This window comes from Hippoglossus hippoglossus, chromosome 7 (genome assembly GCF_009819705.1).
Source record: "Hippoglossus hippoglossus isolate fHipHip1 chromosome 7, fHipHip1.pri, whole genome shotgun sequence".
NCBI lineage: Eukaryota > Metazoa > Chordata > Actinopteri > Pleuronectiformes > Pleuronectidae > Hippoglossus > Hippoglossus hippoglossus.
Genome location: NC_047157.1, coordinates 16,556,227 through 16,579,403, shown reverse-complemented (window position 1 = coordinate 16,579,403; position 23,177 = coordinate 16,556,227). Strand labels below are relative to the sequence as shown.

The 23,177-nt window shown below is 42.6% G+C and overlaps 3 protein-coding genes across 6 annotated transcripts; all 3 read right to left on the bottom strand.

The window, feature by feature from the left end:
- Positions 1-216: 216 nt before the first annotated feature.
- On the bottom strand, positions 217-7,496 carry lad1 (ladinin). The gene is made up of 14 exons (XM_034589407.1): positions 7,293-7,496; positions 6,501-6,671; positions 5,635-5,935; positions 4,135-4,208; positions 3,642-3,813; positions 3,246-3,338; positions 2,744-2,787; positions 2,617-2,659; positions 2,260-2,303; positions 2,108-2,174; positions 1,878-2,012; positions 1,619-1,708; positions 856-972; positions 217-709 (listed from the first exon to the last, which is right to left on the bottom strand). The coding sequence occupies exons 1-13, from the start codon at positions 7,328-7,330 to the stop codon at positions 883-885; spliced, it is 1,362 nt and encodes a 453-aa protein (XP_034445298.1). The 5' UTR covers positions 7,331-7,496; the 3' UTR covers positions 217-709; positions 856-882.
- A 1,996-nt stretch (positions 7,497-9,492) lies between these two features.
- On the bottom strand, positions 9,493-17,369 carry tnni1a (troponin I type 1a (skeletal, slow)). 4 transcript variants are annotated; one of them, XM_034589433.1, is made up of 9 exons: positions 16,927-17,361; positions 14,041-14,365; positions 12,035-12,066; positions 11,888-11,894; positions 11,696-11,737; positions 11,420-11,551; positions 10,808-10,897; positions 10,543-10,719; positions 9,493-9,938 (listed from the first exon to the last, which is right to left on the bottom strand). In XM_034589433.1, exons 3-9 carry the CDS (start codon positions 12,046-12,048, stop codon positions 9,834-9,836), a joined length of 567 nt encoding a protein of 188 aa, XP_034445324.1. In that variant the 5' UTR covers positions 12,049-12,066; positions 14,041-14,365; positions 16,927-17,361; the 3' UTR covers positions 9,493-9,833. The 4 variants fall into 4 exon arrangements, with proteins under 4 accessions (XP_034445324.1, XP_034445325.1, XP_034445322.1 ...); XM_034589434.1 differs by lacking the exon at positions 16,927-17,361 and having other exon boundaries at positions 14,041-14,798; XM_034589431.1 differs by lacking the exons at positions 12,035-12,066; positions 14,041-14,365 and having other exon boundaries at positions 16,927-17,369.
- A 194-nt stretch (positions 17,370-17,563) lies between these two features.
- Positions 17,564-20,306, bottom strand: phlda3 (pleckstrin homology-like domain, family A, member 3). Its single transcript, XM_034589450.1, has 2 exons — positions 19,583-20,306; positions 17,564-18,197 (listed from the first exon to the last, which is right to left on the bottom strand). Exon 1 carries the CDS (start codon positions 19,992-19,994, stop codon positions 19,584-19,586), a length of 411 nt encoding a protein of 136 aa, XP_034445341.1. The 5' UTR covers positions 19,995-20,306; the 3' UTR covers positions 17,564-18,197; position 19,583.
- Positions 20,307-23,177: the final 2,871 nt, after the last annotated feature.

Genomic DNA, 23,177 nt, shown 5'->3' with positions numbered 1-23,177 from the left:
ACACACACACACACACGCACACTTACACACACACACACACACACACACACACACACACACACACACACACACACACACACACACACACTCACACATTCTCTCGCCTATGTGTGGCCCCCTGCCACTGACAAAACCCAGACACACAACTCTTATCTACATCCTCCCTCCACTGAGATAAGTCATGTTGGCAGTAAAAATAAATTCATGGCAGCCACATGTAGTAAAACATTTTATTACTTAGACAGACACCTTCCTTCCCTGAAGGGCACACAAACACAATGGACATTATGTTTTGGCAGATCAGACCAAATTCCTACAAGTGTAATTCAATAAACATTTGCTTTAAAACCTTCACCTGTTTAAAGTGCGTGAAAAATTACAGAAAGTTACAGCAAATAAAACAAATACATCACTGCCCCTTTTTTCTTTTCTCATCCTCTTTTACTCCTTTTCCTGACTCCTACTATTTAATTCAATGTTCAAAAAAAGACCAATTTATACTTTAAAAGTCAACGTTTAAGAAAGCATGAAGCCTAACTTTAAAAGCAGATTCCTTCTTTTCTCCGTCCTGTAAAGCTGCGACTCTTTTTTAATTTTTCCTGTCTCCCTCATGCATTTTTTAGTGAAGAACAAAACAACATATAAAGCTTGAAGAAGTCATTCAGTAATCTTCCACCTCTCTTCATCTCTTCTCACCATCTTCTCAGTCCTGTACGGCAAAGAAAGGCAAGAAGTTATTCCTGAAGAAATACTTTTCTCTTCCATATTTAAATATGGAGTTAAGCCTTCACTTAGCTAATGTTACAACTGTTTTCATAGTCGTGCTGTGTGTTATCTGTGGGACAGCATTCATACCTGCTGGACAACATAAATGAGCATCCTTCACTTTTTTGAGTGGACTTTTGAGCCCCCATCCTGTCCTCTATTCTCAAACACACTCCTCTTACTGGTGATGTCCACGTGTCTCAAGTCCTATAAGTAGAAAATAGAAAAAAAATATGTGAATGCCTTAAGATAAAAGGTAGTTCACAGTTGATGCAGCAGCAAAGCAGAGGTGCAAGAGGTGCGTCTGACAGGCCTCAGATTCATTTAGAATAACCAGTAAGGTCTTGCTTTGATGTCAGTGTAACTATAGCCGTAGATTTCTTACTGTTAAACAAACAGCAATCTGTGTTTGTCATAGACTTATTTGAATCTGTGCAATAACTTCTTTACAAAACTTTTATAGTCAGGTGAACAGGAGTAAGACAATAACTCTGATTAAGTCAAATAACCCCCACAATAACAGAACAGCATAAGAATTAGAAATGTAAGAATAAAAAGTAGGATTTTCTATTAATATCAATAACAACTAATAATAGTTGCTTTAATTAGGAATCTTATCATTACCACAATGAGGCAGATCAGAGTTTACTATCCTCCATCTCAGTGAGAGCTACCTGACCACATTCTACATGTGTACAACGTAAAACTATTCAAAAATAAACACCCGGAGTAAAAATAAAACTTCATGACACTGAGACACATTTTGCTGAAAGCCGACGACTGCCCTCTAGCTGCTGCATGTTGTACTTTCATAACATTTGACATGACAGATTTAGTAGACAGGTGACCGTACAGTGGGACTGTGTGAAGGCCCAGTTTGATTGGTCTTGTTGAGCCAGCGGTTGATACGGTGCGACATTCCTGACTTGAGGCTCTGAAACTCCTGGTGTCACCGGAGATGAGAAAAAATTGGAACATTATTATTATTGGTAGAAGTAGTAGTTGTAGTAGTAGAAGTAATAGTATTTTGTGTGTTTATCAATCTTGTTGTTAGTTGGGTATTTTTGAATAGTAACACTGAACATAAGAATGACAGTGAGCGTTAACTGTACCTGTCTGGAGCCCCCAGGGCCGGTGGGGGCCGCTTCCTGCTGCTCCTTCTCAAAGAGCCCTCTCTTCCTGGACACCTCATCCAGCAGGAACAGGGTCCTCTGCGTCACATCTGGAGATCGCAGTGTGTCCGATTTCTATGCACAAATTGGAGGCAGAGAAAACACCGTTGTACCGTAATGCTGACAGTTGATGCAGAGTAGTGAGATATTTGTTGGGTTCAGAGTCTGACCTGTGCAGCCTGGGCCAGTTTCTCCATCTTCTCCTGGATGGATCTGGAGGAAATCCTCTGTCTTGAGCTGCACAAAACAGATCACACGTATGAACTTATCCAGCTGTGTTCACTTACTGACTAAAAGAGAGAAATACACAAAATCAACTCACTTTCTCTCGAAAGACGATGATTTGTCTTCATCTTCCTTTTGGCCCTGGTCCAAACCCAAGTGAACATAATGTTAGACACATGGATAGTAAATCATATATAGGCAACAAATAATATTTTAATATTTTTAACACTGAAATGCACTAATCCAACCCAACACGTGTTATATTTTTAACAATTTTAAAAGAGACCTTTATTGTTCAAGGTGCAGATGTGATGAAATATTATAAATCCTACTTTAAAGCCAATAATCTAGAGCAGTGATCTTATAATCATTCACAACTATGGGTTTATTTATGTATTTTTTAATTTATGTATTTAGTTAGTTAGTCATTTACAGTATTACAGTGTTGTCTTACTGTGTTGGATTCAAACTTCTTGGTTGCCACCCTCACACTCGCACTGAAACAAAGTGAAAACATTTCTACTTAAGAAATGACAGACAATCGAAAGCAACTCAAATTAAAGAAAAATGTGTTTCCTTACCTCCTCTGCAGGGGTGAGCTATCTTCTTCTTTCTTCCTCATCATCTGCAGAGGACCAGGAGTAAAAGAAAAAGTGTTTGTCAGCAGACCAGTCATCCAAATGTCCGTAACCTCTCTCTTGTGATGTGTCAGGGTGTTAACCAAGCAGTCAGTCAGCAGTCACAGCTGGTACATGTGTGCTTCAGGTAGCAGCATGAGCCTGATGCTTGAGAGGCACACGCAAATCATCCTGAACTGATAGAGGTGATGCAAGATTAAACAGTGTTTTAACAGTCAAATTGGCAAAAGTTAATGTTTGGCGTTGCCTTGAGAACACATCGCCATTGTGTGTGTGTGTGTGTGTGTGTGTGTGTGTGTGTGTGTGTGTGTGTGTGTGTGTGTGTGTGTGTGTGTGTGTGTGGGTGTGTGTGTGGGTGTGTGTGTGGGTGTGTGTGTGTGTGTGTGTGTGTGTGTGTGTGTGTGTGTGTGTGGGGGGGGGGGGGGGGGGGGGTAGAAGCCTTTACCCTGAAAGATATAGTCCTGGAACTCTGTCTGACCAAAGCAGGTTTGGTCGCCTGTTCAAAGTTGCCGTTGGAGAAAGAGTCATTCTTGTTTGCCTGAGTAAAACAAAAAGAAAATTAGACTTTACTGCGTCATAGGATCAGTTTTGAACAAGTCTCAGTCTCCTCTCTACTCTTAAAGATGAGTAAGTGCCTGCTGCAGGTTATAACCATGCAGCCAATAGCTAGTTACTATTGGCACAAAGAATAGGACACCAGATGGCGCTGTTGTTTTATTGAATTATCGAGCAGCTGCATCAGCACTTTTCAGCCCTTTGAAAAGCAAAACATGCAGCTGATGTAGTTATGTTGTAAATGGTGCCATCCCACAGTGTGTGTGTGTGTGTGTTTGTGTTATACCTCCTGAGTGTGTCCGTTCGGAACGGGGCCCTGAGCTCCCGTGGGTGAGGGACTCCGACAGGGTGAGGGCCAGTGTTCTTGAGGTGACCGGGGGGCCGTCGGGGAGCAAGGGCTCATGGGAGTTGTGCGCCCACAGATGGAGGGACTCTTGTCGAGTGAGATGGACACAGAACTGAAACAGCAGAAACCACAGTGAACTGAAAGGTCAACTGAGAATGTCAGCAAATGTTAACTTAGCATTTAGAGATTTGACGTCTAAATCGAAATGAATATGTCTCCTATTTACTTCATACAGCTGATTATTTAAGGAATAGACATTCAGTATTATCAGTTTTACTTGACCTTTGGCTGTTATTTCCCTGCTCCACCCTCCTATGCTGCTTATATTCCATAATCCTCAATAACCTTTATCTTATCTTTAAAAATGATCTGTCTTTGATCATTCAAAATGACCAATCAACAACAAGGACAGTGGAAAATTCAGCTTGTTCACCTGACAAACTTGCGAGCTCGGGTGGACTGGGTCGTGGGATCAGGGTCTTCCCTCGGCGACTTGCCATTTTCAGGCTAACAAAGAAACAAACAGGAGAGACAATCAACGTTGGCACAGAGTGTACGAGCTTTTGTACGGGGCCACCTGAGGCACACCTTGCATTACGTAAGGCAGCACAGTGATGGCCTCATTTAAAGATATGCTGAATTAAAGTTGCCTGTGACTGTAATAAAACGTCAACTGTGAATTATGACCTTAAGCACGTCTTATCAAAGTTTATGAGATGATTTGCATGAACACCGCGATAGTGCTAGTCTAGGAAAATAACAGAAGATGAATAAACAAACAGTCTTTCCATCAGTATTATATCATTCCTCAAATTGTATTATTGTATTATTTCAATATTCTGTTCATATCCTCAAAGAAAATATAAGAAATAAAGCCGTTTATAGCTTGTAAACATCGAATACTGCCTCTCTTTGAATTTGTTCATCAAAACAGTGCTGCCAATGTGCTCTTTCCATTCATCTGTCCATCTTTACAGAACATGATGATAATATTTTCCTGGAAGTGAAAGAGGTTGTTGTTGCTGTGGAATCTGGAAAATGATTAACACGAGTCTGTGTGTGGTCTCAGTTAACTGTGAGGAACTTCACTTCAGGGTGACACTGTATGACTCAGTGTGGCATTCACAGTTTTGGTGAGGTTTGTCTGTGTCTCTGTGAGGGGAGGTCACGCTGAATGAGCGGGGTCTATTCGGCTCAATCGCTCTCACAGTCGATCACTGTGCTCCAGATATATCTCAACATATCTTTCGGAAGCATTGCCATGAATTTTTGCTCAGACATTCAATGTGCCCAGATGGTGAATCACAATTATTTTGGTGATTTCCCAGATTTCAGACATTCATGGTTCCAACCAGAAGGATCCTAATCACTCAGACGTGCCATTTAGCGCCACCATCAGGGCTAAAGCTAAATGTATATTAAGACAAATGCTTGTTTATACATATGGACTTGCAAGATTAACAACACTTCTATCAGCCTCATTTGTACTTTGATTTGTTTCCACCTCCAGGGAAGTTTAAAATGTTTTTGTATAAGGCTCATTCTAACATAAGAAAAACACAACTGATTTTAATTTGGGGTTGTTACACAGTTACTAAATAGACATGAGCATTATATCCCATTTTTGCAAAGAGATCATAAACTCTACACATTGCTTCTTTAACATGGGGCGATAGGGTGTTTTGGGACATTTTTGTAAATTTCTCAAAACCAAATAATGCATGGATGCTGTGGAAAGAAATATGCAAATATAGAGAACTAATATGCAAAGGTGATATGTTCATATATATCTGATGTGGTGTGATTTGAATACATGCATATATGGTGATAAAGTGACCAATCAGCCTCTGGGCAGGCTTCCAGTGGTACTTGTTGTGATTACTGTAACAATGTTCAAAGTTCGCTGATGGGTACTGGGTGACTCCAGTCTTACTTGTCTGTTGGTGATGTCAGTGCTGGTGTTGCTGCTGCTGGGACTGTCAGAGGCTGTTTTTGGGAGTGGTTGTGGTTGGGATGTGCTTCTCACAGGGAGAAACACATTGCCCTGCTCCTCATTCGCGTCCCCGAGGAGCTCCACCCTGGCCTCTCCTCCTCCTCCTCCTCCTCCGCTGTTAGCCTCTGCTTCATCCTCCTCTTCCTCCTTCTGTCGCCTCAGTGTCTCCACGTGTCTCAACCTCCGCTTTTCATCACGAACCCGCAGCATCTCCACAAAGTCCAGCTGGGTTTGCTCATCGCTGGAGATAAATACACACATGTGAATAAGCGATATATATATATATATGATGGATATTCTCCAGAGTGAGGTGAAAGAACCTGTCATTGCTGACTGATCAGGTTTCTCTCATGAAAGCCTCCACAGTTCTTCTCTCTCTCTTTGAAGAGTGATTCTGCTCCAGGAACTCAGCTGCTGGTGTCTCTGACAGCTTGTCATACTTTCTAAGCATGGTATCAGGTGTTCTGTTCAAGTATACAGATGACACACTCCCAAAGGGCAAAAGCATCAATAATCCTCTCTCCCTGCTTCTGAAATCCAACCACTAAAAGGACTACCGTCAAAGAAAAATAATTCTTAAACAGCCCCAACCCTCTGGCCATTTTATAAACCAGAAACAGAAAAGGGGGGTTGGAGAGTATGAAAATAATAATTGTAAAAGTAGCAATAGCTGTGGGGGAACAAGCGGAGAGATGAAAAGCAGAGCACGCACATGTAGCAACAGCAGTTGTTATCAGAAAGTCTATAAATCCACCTCCAGATAGTCTACATCAATAAATTCAGTTTCATTAAGATGTGAGAATAACCTGCTGAGGCCCTGGGACGTCTCACTTGTGGAGTCTGTCCCAAAGGGGCTGCCGCTGGTGGGCGTGTCTCGAGGTGCTTCTGGGTCGGCGGGACTGCTGGAGCTCTTCACCCTCCTCCTCCTCTCCCTCTCCACCTCCTCCTGGTCCTCCATCGTCATCTGGCGTGCCAGGCTGAGAGTCAATATAGAGTCAGAGTCAGAACCCACACATGGGAAATCATAATCAGCAAACTTGGACATAAGACAGGAATTAAAACAAAAGGGCAAAGTGGCAAAGAAAAGGCCTGAGAAAGATGAAGATGCAAATGTAAAACAGTGTCCAGTCATTCAACTGTTTTTAGTCGTGTGTAACGGTTGTGATATCCGTTAAACAAAACCTGCTTTACTTGTTCATCCACTGGTTTATGAGCAAAGTCACAGTTGGTTGCTTGTCAAAGCAGCTTTAAAGCAACTATTCATTCTATTATAATGCACGACCTGTGTTCAACACAGGATTTACGAGGCAGAGAAAATCTGACTCATTCAAGTTTAAGACAGTCAGTTACAAATAAACACGTTTTTTTTTTTTTCAAACTTCTCAGCAAAGGTTGAAATGCCTGAAGTGATATGAATGATGACACTAAATGAAATAGGCTACTGATTACAGATAGTGTTAGTCCCTTAAAACTATTAGAACATTTGCTTTAGACCACTTGGCTTGGCTGCAAGAATAAAACCAGCTGAGTGAATAAAGTCAAACTCCATTAGAAGCTGCTCTCAACCTCAGGTGGCAGAAAACTCAGCAAACACTCACCTGGACAGAGCCGACCAGTTCTTCCGACTGATGGACATAGTGAACTAAAGAAATAAAAGTGATAATATATATAAATACAGTTTCCAGGTGCGCTTTGCTCACAGGCGGGAGAAAGTCGACTGACTGGCACTGAGGGCGGCAGTCAATGTGAAACACAAAGCAGTCCACCTTTAGCCCGGTGGAGTCACATGACCACAAGGTAAGCAACCCACCTGAGAGAGAGAGAGAGAGAGAGAGAGAGAGAGAGAGAGAGAGAGAGCGAGAGAGAGAGAGAGAGAGAGAGTGGTGTGTCCTTGTATGGTAGTAGTGTGGTAGTTATGATAATAGTACAGTCACTCCGATTCAAGGATTTGTATAGTAATAAATAAGACTGAATACATTTTATGTAGTGTGGTGAAGCAATTTCTAAATTAGAATAGATAGGGTCAAATTCAATTCAAACAGTTGAATCAAGGATTTCACTAATGTGGGACATTCTGGATGTGTAGCCTATACGACACAAAAATATTAAATAGGTAAAAGATAAATCATACCCACAGCTTTTTTTCTAATGCATATTGGAAGTGTAGGTTTAATTGCAATAATTTAATTCAACACTGAAAAATAAAACATGTACACAAAGCTGATATACACAAAATGAAATGCGAAACATTAGTTTTTTCTTTAATATATGTCAATGTAATTGGATGTGTGAATAAAAATAACTTATGTTTGTCCGGCGGGGTTTGATCCTCTGTAGTTTGGGGCAGTTTCTTTACAGTGTGACTCAGACTGTTTGCTTTTGCTTTGGGAGGCCACACCTTCTGTAATGGAGCCCAGTGTGTAGGACTCTGACCCAGACCCAGTCCAACACACACCCACACACACACCCTCATGACTTTATGCCACGCATGTGCCTGCTATATATTCTGTGCAGATCATGAGGCCATTAAAAGAGTGAGCTATAATGACAGCTAATAAAATGAAGCTTCTTTCGTGCATTTGTGAAAACATGAGACTGCTCCACTCACACAATAATGGCATTTATCCTGAAGATACAATCTCACTGAAACAATCCACGTGTCACTTCTTGGCCAAATCAGCAAGGCACGCCCTGGCAGTGTTTACAGTAAATATGTGCTACTGTACCTAACCCTGAGATTAGTCCTAAAGAGCTGACCATGTACAGTAACTGGAAGGGAAACACACTTTTTCTCTCCACACATGAAAATGTCTCTTCAGGTTCTTTTATCTTCCTGGAGGAGGTGATAATAGATGAAGTGCGGTTATGGATGCACTTTTCAGAGGGAGCTTTATGAGCATGCAAAACAGACTGCAAGTGTTTTACAGCAGTGGACAGCTGGTAGACACAGCAGCTGATATATGCAGCTTAACATGAACTAACCTCTGTTGTACATTTCCAGTCCGACTTCAGTTTTGTGTATAAATTCTACATCCATGTGATATAAAACAACAATCCACAAGTACAGTGGTTGAGTTTTGTTGGCGGATGTGATCTTTACCATGTTCATCATCATAGTTTAGCAGGTTAGCGTGCTAAGACATGCTAATTAACACTGAACACTAAGTAGAGCTGAGACTGATGGTTCACTCATTCATGTTATGATGTAGACAGATAAAAATGTTGACCTGTTAGTGGAATTAGATGTGATGTCACTTAATAATGCAATAGTTGTAAAGATGATTCACTACAGGGTGATTAAGCTGTAGCCTCTGGGAATCATGAATTTCTGTTTTAAAAAAATCCAATAGTGGTAAGAATATTTTATATTTAACTGACTAATATTGTTAACTCCAAAGACGAAAAACTGTGAAAACCATGAATTTTGTAAAAAAATCTTAATTGATTTAGTAGTTATTCCTCAGATATTGACATTATTCTGGCAAATACCTGGGCCACAGGTGTTTTCTCTGACCTAGTGTTCTCCTGGGTCCTTGGCCTGAGTCCGGCCCAAATACAAGGCAATACTCAGATGCTTCTTCCACAGTGGTGGCTAACAGCACAACAATATAACCTGTGTGTTTTGCACTTTATTTCCTCAATATCTACATCCTCTTATTTTACTAGACTGTGACCACTATCCACACATTTCCACAGAAACACCACACAGCAAATAATTTGATTAAATTTGTGTTTTTTTATTGTTGTGTGTGTTTTCATGTAAATACAGCTGTGCACATAATTTTGACCAGATCACGATACCATCCACATTCTTCTATCAGAGATACCAGATGCACATTTTGGCATTTCTGTACATAGGAAGCCAAACTACCTGGGATTTCTGGTGCAGTGTCAGTTGTGAGAACACTTTAATAACTGTACATGACACTGTACATGGATATAGTCCTTTTAACACCTCATCAATGAACAGCAAACAGAAGAGAAGAAAATAGTTGTGGGAGTCCGGGGACGTCCTAGCAGGAGCATATACCCAATGATGGCCGCATGAGACAGACGCTGCAAAAAACTGTAACCAAACCAATTCATCAGATGCAGGAGCAGTGCTGGTTCTCACGTGAGACCAGCCCACCTTTTTACGTTCACTGGGCGGGACCTTTAGCAGCATCGAACATCTTCTTCCTCCCCTCCATCCCTGACATGGCCTCCACATTCTTCCTCCAGTCACTGTCTTCTACCGGCCTCTTCTGCAGATAGATAGATGGAGTGAGAGGTGGCGTGAAAGCATGAGAACAGTGTTTGTTGTTGTTTTTTAAGAGACAAAAGTAGAGCAGGCAAAAAAGTTCTTGTTGTGCTAAACCTCTGAGACCAATGTGGTCACCTGGGAGTTCCCTATGAGAACACAGCACATCTGTACTTGTGTAACTGGTTTCCAGCTCCAAACAAACAAACACACACACACAAACATACACATACACATACATACACACACACACACAAACAAACACACACACACACACACTGACCAGTGAGCAGAAACGGTCACAAATGCTACTCTTCTGTGTACAATGGGATCATTGTTTTGTGTACTTCCTCACACACACACACACACACACACACACACACACACACACACACACACACACACCCACACACACACACACAGTCACCGCCCTGCATTGACCTGCTGCTCAGTATCTCAAACACACCTTTCACACACACATAACCACACGTTTCAGGTGGCGCTCTTAGTGTTGATGTCTTGTGTGTCTGAAACTTCACAGCTGCCAAAAGGAAGGTGCATGCAGTTTGCTCTGTGTGTGTTTGTGTTTCTTTCACGTCTGCACACACCTTCTCAGTGTCTTCTTTCTTGACAGACTTGAGGTTGGCTCGGAGGTCCATGGACACTTTGTGCTTGGAGCCCAGCAGCGAACGGAGGATGGCGTCAGCAGACACACGAACACGCCGAAGACTAGGCCTCTTGAATTTCCCCCTTAGGTCCAACACCTTGATGTTCAGATCTTTAATCTGCGCCAGGGATGAAAACAAGTCGAGTCTCACTATGGCAATTCTGCTGAATCCTAAAAGTAGAAATTAAATGATACTGTACACGCACCTCACGTTTGTTGAGCATGACTTTGGCCTCAATGTCATATCGCTCCTCGTCCACCACATCTATTTTGGAATGGAGTTCTCTGCAGAGATCCTACGTATACATGATGAAAACACAACCAAAGATAAAAAATACTGTTGTGAGAATTACACTTTGAGAATCACGGATTTTGCTGATTTCTAGAGCGACTTCACATTTGTGCATTTGGAAAAGCTTCAGGTTTTTACAAAATAAAACTTGAAAACAAAAAATAAGAAGAGTTTAAAATCACAACCTTCACTCAGGAGCGAAAAAACAGTCTTTAAACTTAAAAGAAATAATAATGTGTAGGGTTGATACAACCTTTTTAATGTTGATATAATTTTTGGCCCATCACGTAGCTCTACTTTGGAAGCATATACAAACAGCTGAACTAGAAACACATACAGAGAGGTTCATTGATTTTTTAGAGTAATGTGGTGCAGCAGTGTCCCAGCTTGGATCAATAACAATCACCTGCAGGTGTATGGGAGATGTAGCATCTTGAGCAGCTTGTACTGGTTTTGGACTTCAGGTGAGCGAATGAGTGATTGGTGGGAATAATAAGGGAATCATGGGAAGTTAAGGACGAGTTACCTGTAGCTGTCCCTGGCTCAGACCACTGGTGTTCAGAGGAGGAGCTCTCTCTACCAGATACTTGTGTTTCTCATCCTCTTTATCAAGGATCTCCTGTTCCAGTTCCTCTTTGGCTTTTGCCACCATCAAACTCTGCATAAAAAGTGTATGATGTATTACAGGACGCATTGCTGTTGTTTTTAGATACATGACAGTCTGGCTGCAGAGGACATGGACTCTGCTGCCCTCCTCTGGTTAAAAATATGTAATAGAAAATATAAAGTCTTGAGCTCTTACCTTGAGCATCAGCTTCCTTGAAGCTGAGATCTTTGGTTTCCTCTGGTGGTAAAAAGAAAACAGGATATCATCAACACAGTTAGGATTTAATACATCACATGCAGCTTTCAATACAAATAATTTAAAGTGCTTTTGTTAAATATTTTTGCTAATAAGAGAATGTTATGATAGTCAGTGGTGGATAGGACTTACCTCTTGTCTGTTTAAGAAGAATGGAGAAGGAGGAAAGAGCAGAGTTTAGAGACAACAACAACAGTCAAAGTATTTTGTTTTCATGTGCCTCTTTATATGTGAATGAGTAAATGGTCTATAATAAGAACACAAAGGCGGATCACTCACACATGCTCAGGCATCGTGCTGATGAGATCTCACTGGAGGAGACACAGCAGAGATTAGATACAAACACACACTGAACAGTTGTCCGTGTTTGTTTATCAGCTTTTAGGAGCGCCAGGTCATCTTTCTGCACTTCTCTCTGAGCACACTCCCAGAATGTGGTGTCAGTTTCAGGATAATGTAAACTGTCAGCAGGTCAATCATGGGGAACTTCTCACATTGACTCCTACACTCCTGTTGGTTAAGTCTCTCTGTGACACCTGTGGCCTCCAATTTTCTACACTTACAAAAGAAGAATCCCTGCGTCTTAATTCTGAATAATGCTAAAGAATTGGAAGTTTGCTGTACAAGTACTTTGTAGAAGATTTTGTTTCAATCAGGTAGCTTCTGGAGTTGTTTGGGGGCATGTGAAAAGATTGCATAGGAGGAAGAAATGAGGGTTAAATGGTTGAAATACAATGACAAAATGAATGTCCAAGAATACACTGGCGAAAAAGATGAAAATGATGGATAAGCAGTTCAAATAGTTACCTAAAAGTAATGGATAAATGGATTTAGCTTAAAACTGTGGATAAATATGGGAATGAATATTTGTGCACAGGGTTGAAGAATTACAACTGACAAAAAAAATGAAAAGAAAGATTGAAAATCACTGGTCTAAGACTCCTGAAATCAATACGAGAGTTTGGTATAAACATTATAATGGATTTATAGACTTTAACTATTAAACCAAATTCACTAGATCTGCACCAACCAAAATATTTCAAGTTCCATGAATTATTCTCTAAGAAATCAATGACAATGTTAAAAAACACTCCAACGTGTTGTTGTGTTAAAGAAAATGAAATGTGGGTTTGCCCCCTGATCTGGATTCACTCCAAAATTCTATGGGTTCTTGCTGGGATCATGACCCCGCCCCGCATAACATCTCATGTAACTTGTAATCCTGCAAACTAACAAACAAGCGCAGCTGAAAGCTCAATCTCATTTCTGGAGGTGCAAAGCAAATGGATGTGACTGGACTTCTGCTTTACTCAGACCTTCCTGACCGTGGAATGAAGTTCCACTGGATTACGTTGCTACAAAATGTAAAATATCATGAAAAGTGAGACACAGGTCAAAGGGTCACATTCTTTTTAACCGTATTTTAAGTAACCATCTTTCAATTGTTTTCAATTTGTTTTTGTCATCACCCCATCTTACCCCTCCTCTCCCTCCATTCATTCACTCTTATCAAATCAACAAGCAATTAACAGCCCTCACCCCTTCTCTCACCTCATCTCACCCTCGCTCTCTCTGCACCTACCTCTCATTTAGCGAGTCGTGAATGACGTCGCCCCACGATGGGGTTAAAATATGCCCCCAGCAGGATTAGGTAAATTCCAAACTGATAGCCATCCCTCATCCCCATCTTTCTCCTCAGGATTATCTAGTAGAGAGGAATTTAGAGTGGCCTGTCTCCCCAAATAGACCAGGGGACATCTGATAGACAGCTGTGGAGGGCGATTTTTGCTCTGGGGTGCCCAGTCAGGATCAGGGATTTACCGCCAGTAACTTGTGGATGCTTATGAGCCTCTGTGGTGCAGCCAACTTGGCATGGCAAAAAAAAACTAAAACCCAAAGGTGCTTTGGAAAGTTCACGTCAGCCTTCGGTTTGAACAGACCTGCTTCGGCAACAGATTTCAACCAGATACTTTATATTTTTACTGTTGATCGATGTGTTCTGGTTTGTGGTTTTGGAACAGTGAAATCATGCTACTAAGAATATTACATTTATAGCTCTATACATCTTTGTCAGTGTTTCCTGTATTTATACTGTACATTCATCCCAAACCATTAGATAAAAAAAAAATGAAATTTTGATTAAAATCCACAAATATTCAACAAATCTATGGTTGTACCAGATAAGTGTCTATCTATTCAAACTGTCAGCCGTTCAGCTTGTAAACAAAATCTATAGAGAAGGAAGAACACACCTGAAAAGCTCTGAGACCATGAAGGGACCTTACCAGTGTCAGACGCAGGAGAGAGATGCAGCAGCAGCAGCAGCAGCAGAGGAAGGATGGACAGAAGTGAGATGAGCAGAGTTTGGGGTCCCTCTATTTAACTGCACCTCCCATTGTCTGGCTCCCTGGTTCTCTTTTGTTAGTGGAAGCTATTCTTAGTGCAGCCCATCTCTCTTACTGTCTAATCGTACTCCTTCCATTTGTCTCTCGCAGATCCATTATAAAGCCTGAAGCTTTTGGCCTTGCACACACAGCACAGGAGGGTGAAGATAAAGCAGATGATGAACCACAGGCAGGAGTGGGTTCCTCCATGCTGCTCAAAGATGGCCTGAGAAGGGAAGTGAAGATGAATCAAAATGTGGGAAAGAAACGCTGATGCTGCCTCCGCCGAGGAGGTTATGTCTGTTTGTTATTCAGCAGGATTACACAAAAAACGGCCAAACGGATTTCCATCAAATTCTGTGCAGAGGTGTGAGAGGATCCAAGGAAGAACCCATTCAATTTTAAAGCAGATCTTGATAAACAGGCAGATCCAGGATGTTTTGGTTTGTTTTTAATTTTCATTAAGATGGCGAGATGAGGTAAGCACTCTCCGAGCCCCCTTCCATTTGTACAGAAAACATGACCACATCACTTCTGTTCTAGCCTATTTACACTGGCTCCCTGTACGTTTTAGAATAGATTTTACTAATTACTTCTAAAGCTCCCCATGGCTTTTCTCCCAGCTACATATCAGACCTATTTAGTTTTGTACGAGCCGTCACGTACATTGAGATCCTCGGGCAGAGGTTTTCTGTGTGTTCCAAATAGTAGATTCAAAAGTAAAAGGGACAGAACGTTTGCTGTGGGGGTTTCAAAACTCTGGTGAGCTGAGTCAGGGATCTCTTTGAAATCCCTAAAACAGACTTCTATTGGAGAGCCTTCCCTGATTTGACCTGAATTTGAATTCTATTTTATTTTTAAGAATCATTTAAAATAATTGTATGTCTTTTAAAATGTTTGTGATCCCTTGCTTTTTGCTGTGCTCATGATTTTATGACCTGTCTGTTTTATTGTGCTGCCCTTGTAGAGCGCTTTGTAACATGCTCTATAATTAAAGTTGTTATTAATATTATTTTAATAAATTTTGAAGAGACATTATTGGTTCACAACAGTTTCATCCAAAGAACTTTGATGTCCACTTGACTTTTCCTCTGGCGCCAGATTCGGGTCAGAATTCCACTTAACAAACACTGTGTGTTAGTTGCTACTTCGCAAACAGCATACCCACTAAACATCAGCATGTAAACATGATCATTTAAACAAATTAGCAGGCTGACATTCTCAAGTTGCTGGCGTGACTGTAGACTCTTGTTTACCCACACCTAAATCTCGAAGGGCGGTTCAAAATACAAGACATGCTTACGGGGAGGCTCCTGGGAAAACTTAGGGCAAACAGACAAAGTGAAATATCAAGATGTTGTCTGTAACCCAAACAAAAATGAAAAGGTTGCCTCACCACAAAGATGTAAAACACAGGTTTGGAACCTGCTGTTACTTGTTTCTTTATCATGTGTTCTATCTATCATCAAGTGTTTTTCCACCTGCTTTTATAGCATTGTTCCATGATGTAAAAAACACAATACAGATGTCACCTTTTGTGTTCACCTGTAGGTAATTTTATCTGCAACACATCACATCAGTGTTTTTATAATGTGGTTTATTTTCAACTACAAAAAGAAATTGGATAATTTTTATGATTCCATTTCTGTAAGAACTACGCATTTGATACATCATTTTGAAATTTGAATCAAAAGCTCAAGGTATGTTAAGTGTTTACGTTGTTTTTATGGTGTTAGGTAGTACAGAGCTGGTTTTTTCATTGTGCTTTTTACAATCGTGATGCTGTGATATGGTAGTTTGGCCACTGCCGTAAAAGATACATCAACAAGTACTGAGCACATTAATGATGGTGTTGTATAATGCAGATAATGACCAAATTCCAATAATGCAATTCATATGACTTTATCATAACAACTTTATTTTAATGCATATGCCCACAAGAGTGTTCTTATTTTGTTGCTTATATATCTTGTATATCTTTAACTTTGGGTGAGTTTTTCAAGTTGTCAAATTTTTAGTTCAAGGTTTTATCATACATTTCTTATAATTAATAAGAACAAGTTGTGTGAATGTTACACATAAAAAATAAATAAACAAAACACATGATGGTCCAACAAATTCCAAAAACTTTCCAGAAAAAAAGAACATGATATATTTCAGCTTTCTGTATTTTAGGTGCATGTTAAGTATGGAAAGCCTAAATTACAGCAGTGTATACAGAAAAAAAAGACATCCACATACTCATGAAAACATCATATTCCAAGATAACTGAAAAAATGTATCTTGTTTAATTTAATCAAAAAGCAAATAGATTATATGAAGCCTTAAATGTGCAAACCACAGAGAGGGCCACCTCACCCACTTCTCTCCACTTTACAGGGGAGAGACAGGCCTCTAGTGGTGCAACGTTGAAACAGCAACTCAATTTGCTGAAGCCCTTGAAGAGTTATCTTGAGTCCTGGTCATAGAAGTATGCACCCACTTTTTCTCTTTCTACAAACACTGATAAACTAATAAGGGAATTGTCCTATTTGCAGTGACATCAGTTTAAAAACAAGTCCAAACATTCAACCCTGGACTGGCCTGTGCTTTATGAAAAAAATTGCAGGTCAGTGTCTGTGTTTATCTTCTAAGAAAACCAGAAACCCTGGACAGAGGTTATGATGTTTAGACAGGACATTCCACTGAGGAGTGTGAGAACACAAACTCTGGTAACCACAGCCGTGTGCACGCAACGCTTCTCCACGGGTCTCCCTCACATGCAGTATCCCGTGTATTTGCACCTACCTACACACGCACACATACACACGGTTTGGTCCATCACATTGATCCATCACGGGGTGTCTCTGCTCCCTGCAGCGCTCCTGGTCCGTGGCTGACTCACTCGGTGTGGCCAGCATAGGGGTTTTCCACAGCAACGAGAGAAGTCGCCACACAATCGGCCCTTTATTCCTGACCTGCGCTGAGCTCCACTGCCGCACACAGCTCGTACACTGGCTCTTATATTCTTGTCTTGACTCACACACACACAAGCCTGAATGAACAATATACGCTACTCCTCACTAACGATTGTCTGCTGATGCACATACGTTGCTGAATTGCATGCTGGGTGTAAACATAAGCTCCTGTAGGTGTATGTGTGGATGGATGTTGGAGCACACGTGCCTCAGGCTCACAGAGCTACTCATTAGTCCTATCCACTGTGTGTGTGTGGGTGTGTGTGTGTGTGTGTGTGTGTGGGTGTGTGTAGTTTCCAGAGGCTATAACAACAAGGTTACGCCACAACTGGAAACAGATGAGCTTAGCAATTAATGTTCTGAACCTAAAATAAACTGCAGCTGTTTTGCTCTCAGAGACATGATACGCTCGCCTGTGGAGAACTAAAGCAGTCAACAAAAAATACAAACTCAAGTGAAATATCAGCTCTTTGGGATAACTGCAAAGATTTATTTTATCTTTTAGTTTTTTTACATGTAACACTGTGCATGGTTTTTGCAAATAGAATATATAGAATACAATGTGCAACAAACATGAGCTCAAATCTTCATGTTCAACTTTAGAAAAACATGCAGATCCGTTCAGTCTATATAAAAACCTTTTCAAAGCCAAAGTGTTTCCATTAAAAGTAAGACTGAAGAAACAAAGTGACTCCTGCTTCGGCAGAAACCACTGCGGGAATATGGCCAAAAAGTAGAAGACATGTTTGAGACGTCAAGGCACAGGTGTAAACAGTGTCTGTCCAGATAACGCCATCTTTTTCTTTTCCTTATGCAGCGATCGCCACATTGACCTCAAGCAATGGGCTCACGACAGAAAAAAAAACACATTCATGCTGACAGTATTTCAGAATCCTATGCTTGGTTTGAGTGTGAGTAAACTCATGGCATGGGAATACAAGAGGAGCATCTGCAACTCTCATTCTGGGTCCATTAATCCATATTCACTGATGGCTGCTAGGTACGTCCCATCATGCCGTGCGCCACAGAATCATGCCGATGGATCTGGAGTCTTCCACCCATCTCCGCTCCGACTGGTCCACACCCAGGAGAACAGGAAGGCTGGACAAAGAGAAGCAGATTTTTTAAATATTCACATGTTGTTAGATTATTATTATTATTGTGCACTGATGCAGCTGACGGCCTCCTACAAATTGCATTTGTTGTTGAGTTATATCACGCTGTTACCACGGCCACTAAGTTAATTTGGGCACTTGACTACTGCAGCTCTCTTAAGGAAGCATTGCTGTGGATTCCTGGACGGTGAGCTCATAGTTCAGACTTACACGCGCCGTTCATGAACATTTGAGATTTCACTGACCAGTTTCAACAAATAACACTGTTGTCATGTGATGCCACTGACTTCATCCGGAATTTTGAAAAGCTAAAAACAAATATATGGTGCAGTCTTTGCTAAGTTCACACCACGCATTTGATCGTCTTCATGCCAGTTACATACGAGAGATGTAGCCTAGAAGTGAGTGTGTGTGTGTGTGTGTGTGTGTGGGGGTGTGTGTGTGTGTGTGTGTGTGTGTGTGTGTGTGGGGGTGTGTGTGTGTGTGTGTGCAGTTTAAAAATACTTGGGTGCCTGGTGAGGGAGAGGCCGGCAGATGTTATTTTGGAGGCTCACATTGCATCGTAATTATGTCCTCAAGTTAGAGTGAGTTTGCGTCTTAAGAACACTGTGGTGCAATAATGGCAAATGACCACAGCACTGGAAACACTGACGTGACTTTGACTCAACAGGCGAACATGTAAACACTCAAGTGCCGCTTGTAAATAACCTTTAGAAGTGAAACCTGAGGCCTGAGCTCTCTGGGTCATGTGCCACCCTGGAGACTGGATGTTTTCATCCATCCAATCACAGCTCCGGCTTGTTTCGGCTATTAGCACCCCTCCAACCACAAAGCTGGCAGATTACCACTGCTGCACTGTTTGGGTTTTCAACATCTTTGATGGCAAATGGTTGAGACTTGAAAGAAAAGGTGTTGAGGAGTGATGCTTTGACATGTGTTTTACTGACAATCTCAGAGAGCTGGTACTGAGATATCCCAGCAGGGGGAGGGTGTGATACACTCTGTCTGCCCAACTTCAGAAGTAATAACATATGTTTAAATACAGTAAATACACGGAGGAGCCTGATCAGATCTATGGGCTACATTCACTTCCTTCCATTGAGAACTGTTCCAGGTCTATCTCTCTTCTCTTTCACTTCCACCCACATCTTCTCTCTTTCCCATTTTTCTCTGCTCAGTCCAACCGGTCGAGGCACATGACCAGCCACTCTGAGACTGCTTCTGCTAGAGCTTACTCCCCATAAGAAGGTTTTCTCTCCACCTTTGCTTTATGGGGATTGTTGGGGTTCTCTATAATTTTGTGAAGTCTCAATCAAACGTGTCTTGAAATAATGTAGTGTTGTGATTACGCTCTATATGGAATCGCTTTACCTCAGAGCTCCTCGTCCTCCCCGGTGCTGCCCAGGTGCGCCGTGGACAGGTGTCTGTTCCTGCCGGTCTGCACCGCCTCCAGGTTCTTGTGGCGCACCAGTGCCAGCGCGATCTCCGCGTTCCACGCCGTGCCGTCCTGCGGACACCGAAAGTCGATCTCCTTCCCCGTGGCCATGACCACGGTGAAGTACACCAGCCCGCGCTTGTACTCCACGCAGTCCACCGTCACCATGCGCTCGAAGCGGAGCTCCTTGGCGTTCGAGCCCGGAGCGGCGCCGCTGCCGCCCCTGTAGCTGTGCAGGCGCAGTCCGTCCTCGGTGAGCACGCAGCGCTTCTTCTTCCACAGCTGGAGGAGCCCGCTGCTGCGCTTCTCCAGCTGCCCGTCTCTCATCACTTTGGCCGGGAGAGACATGGCCACGCCGGGGAGCCAAGTGTCAGAGTCTCAGCAGTGGTGTGCGTCAGGATGAATCAGTTAAACATACATCTCTTATAGGATCAGTGATATGTGTCCCTCAGGGAAGAAGAATAGCATAGCGGTGGCTTTGGTAATGGCAGCAGCCTACTCTCATATGATCTGTGTGAATAAATCCAACCCGAGGACAGAGATCCGCGGAGCCTGGCAGGCTGGTCTGCCTGGATATGTTTGAACATGCCCGGCTCCTCTGGCGACCTTCTCCCCCTCTACTGGAGCACACTACCGCCCCCTCCCGGTGCCGGCACGACGAGATCCGGGCTGACACTCCCCTGTGTGTTTGTTTGTGTGTGTGTGTGTGTGTGTGTGTGTGTGTGTGTGTGTGTGTGTGTGTGTGTGTGTGTGTGTGTTTGTGTGTGTGTGGGGGTGGGTGGGTGGGTGTGATAGTGTGCGCCTCTTTCTATAGTTATGGGATTTTGTGAGGAAGTTTTAACGTTGTGAGGACATTTTGGCTGGTCCTCACAATTTCAAAGGCTTGTCTGAGGGTTCAAATGTGGTTTTAGGGTTAGAACTAGGTTTAGGTTATGGTAAGGCATCTAGTTGTGATGGTTAAGGTTAAGGGGCTAGGGAATGCATTATGCCAATGAGTGTCCTCACAACGATAGAGAGACGTACATGTGTGTGTGTCTGTATGTGTGTGTGTGTGTTTGTGTGAGAGTCATTTAATATAAATAAAAAATGTAATTATATACACAGTTGGATTTTGAAGCACTATGTGTGATGTTTATGAACAGAAATACAGGTCTGCAACACCCACACACGTCTCTCTATAGTTGTCAGGACACTCATTGACGTAATACTTTTCCTAGCCCCTTACCCTTAAAGGGGACATAGCATGCAAATTCCACTTTGTTAGTGCTTCTACAGGTTAATGTGGGTATCTGGCATGTCTACCAACCCAAAAACTCTGGGGAAAAAACACTCGCGCGTTTTGTTATAGTTCCTCTAAGTCAGAAACGTCATGCTTGAGCGACTCGATTGCGCTTCCTGGGTTTTGTGTCGTAACAAGGAACTGGAAGTCTCCCTACATGGTCTTGGCCCACCCCCCACCTCATCCCCCCGTCGCCGCCCCCCCCGTCCCCCCACACTCGCTACACCGGGTTTACACCGGAGGCAGCGAGGCTGCGAGGCAGCGCAGCGCCGTTCCCAAGCACGCAGCCGGGCTGTTCACACGGGACGAGCATTTCTCCGCTGGTCAGCCCGCGATTCACTCACATGTGGCATTTGTCTGGATCGTTGGGACTGGGAGGCTGCAGCAGTTGCTCGGGAGCGACCGCTCGCTCTCCCGTGCGTGAGCTGGAATTTGTGTCAGCGCCACACAGCCAGCAGTGTGGAAGACTTCCGCAGTGTTCAGCGCTACTGTAACCCCCGAACCCCGACATTCAACGGGTACAACAACAAGCGGAGAAAGCAGAATCGCGGGCTGACCTTATATATACAGTCTATGGGGCTGACCAGCGGAGAAATGCTCGTCCCGTGTGAACAGCCAGGCGGCTGCGCGCTTGAGAACGGCGCTGCGCTGCCTCGCAGCGGTCTTCCACACTGCCAGCTGTGTGGAAGACTTCCGCAGTGTTCAGCTCTACTGTACGCCGGGTTACAGTAGTTACGCCGGGTTACAGTAGTTACGCCGGGGTACACCGGACGCGGAAGCGCCGCAGCGAGGCAGCGCAGCGCCGTTCTCCAGCGCGCAGCCGCTTGGCTGTTCACACGGGACGAGCATTTCTCCGCTGGTCAGCCCCATAGACTGTATATATAAGGTCAGCCCGCGATTCTGCTTTCTCCGCTTGTTGTTGTACCCGTTGAATGTCGGGGTTCGGGGGTAAATGATGGTCTTCATAGCCCCCCCCCACCCCTCTCTTTCTCTCTGTCTGTCTGCTTGTGTACTTGTAGTGGATGGGCAGAGGGGGACATTTAATTATGTGATTGGGAAAATTAAAACTCCAGGACAACAGAAGGGGAATACAAAGTATGGGATGCATATTTGATAATTTATATCATATAAAATATGTAATTTATATCGTTTAAAATCATGGGGGGAGAGGGGAGAGGGGGGAGGGGGGAGCTGGCTCATTAGCATTTAAAGGAACAGGCACTCAAAACAGGTCACTCTGTGGAGGGCTGTTTTATACAGGGTAAAAAGGGTGCTGTTTTATATGATCCTTGTGGTATTTTGACCAAAGTATGTTACAGACATTTCATTAAGACCCCAAGGAACCATATCAACTTGTGGTAAAATGGGCATGCTATGTCCCCTTTAACTTAACCATCCAAACTGAATGCCTAACCCTTACCATAGCCTAAACCTACTTCTAACCATAACCATAAAACCAAGTCTTAACCCTCAAACAGCCCATTGAAAAAATGAGGACCAGCCAAAATATCTTCACTGACGTAGTAAGTACAAGAACACACACACGCGCGCGCGTCAGAGGACATTGCTTTAACTTACATTTTGTTTACTTACCTACTTACCCACTTGCCTAACCCTACCACTTACCCAAACCTTAACCTAAACCTCAAAACATCTCTTCATCTTCACCCATTCATTGGACAGTTTAACTAATCCCATATCCCGAACCCTAACCTAACCACCATTCACAATTCACAATGCCTTAAAAAGCTTTAATAATCTAAAATAAATAAATTGAACAGTTCCCATTTACATTGTTCACAAGTTGTATTCTGCTGTTTCTCTCTCAGAGCTGGGACGTGAGTGGAAGGCTGGTAGAAGTCCGATGTTTGTTATGTTTGAGTGTTTGAGAGAGAAACAAAGTGCCGGGAAGGAATGTTTTCATTGGCCAGGGATGGAAGTTTGATGACTAATCAGATAATTACTTACTGTTATGTGTGGAAACAGTTTGAATAGTTCAGTCAATTGCTCATTGCTGGAGGGAGGCATTTCCAGTTCTATAGGTTATATAGAGTATCTACAGGCCTATAAAACCTGAACTGATGGTGGACATGTCTGAAACTTAATATGAAGAAAGGTAAAAGTAAAATCAAGCGGAGAAACTGGTTACTTCTTGATAACTCACTTTCAAACCCTTTTGGTTTTTGCCGCACTGAGTCAAGTGAAAGCTTAATGATGACATTTAAAGTCTCTCTGTCATCCTTCACATCCAT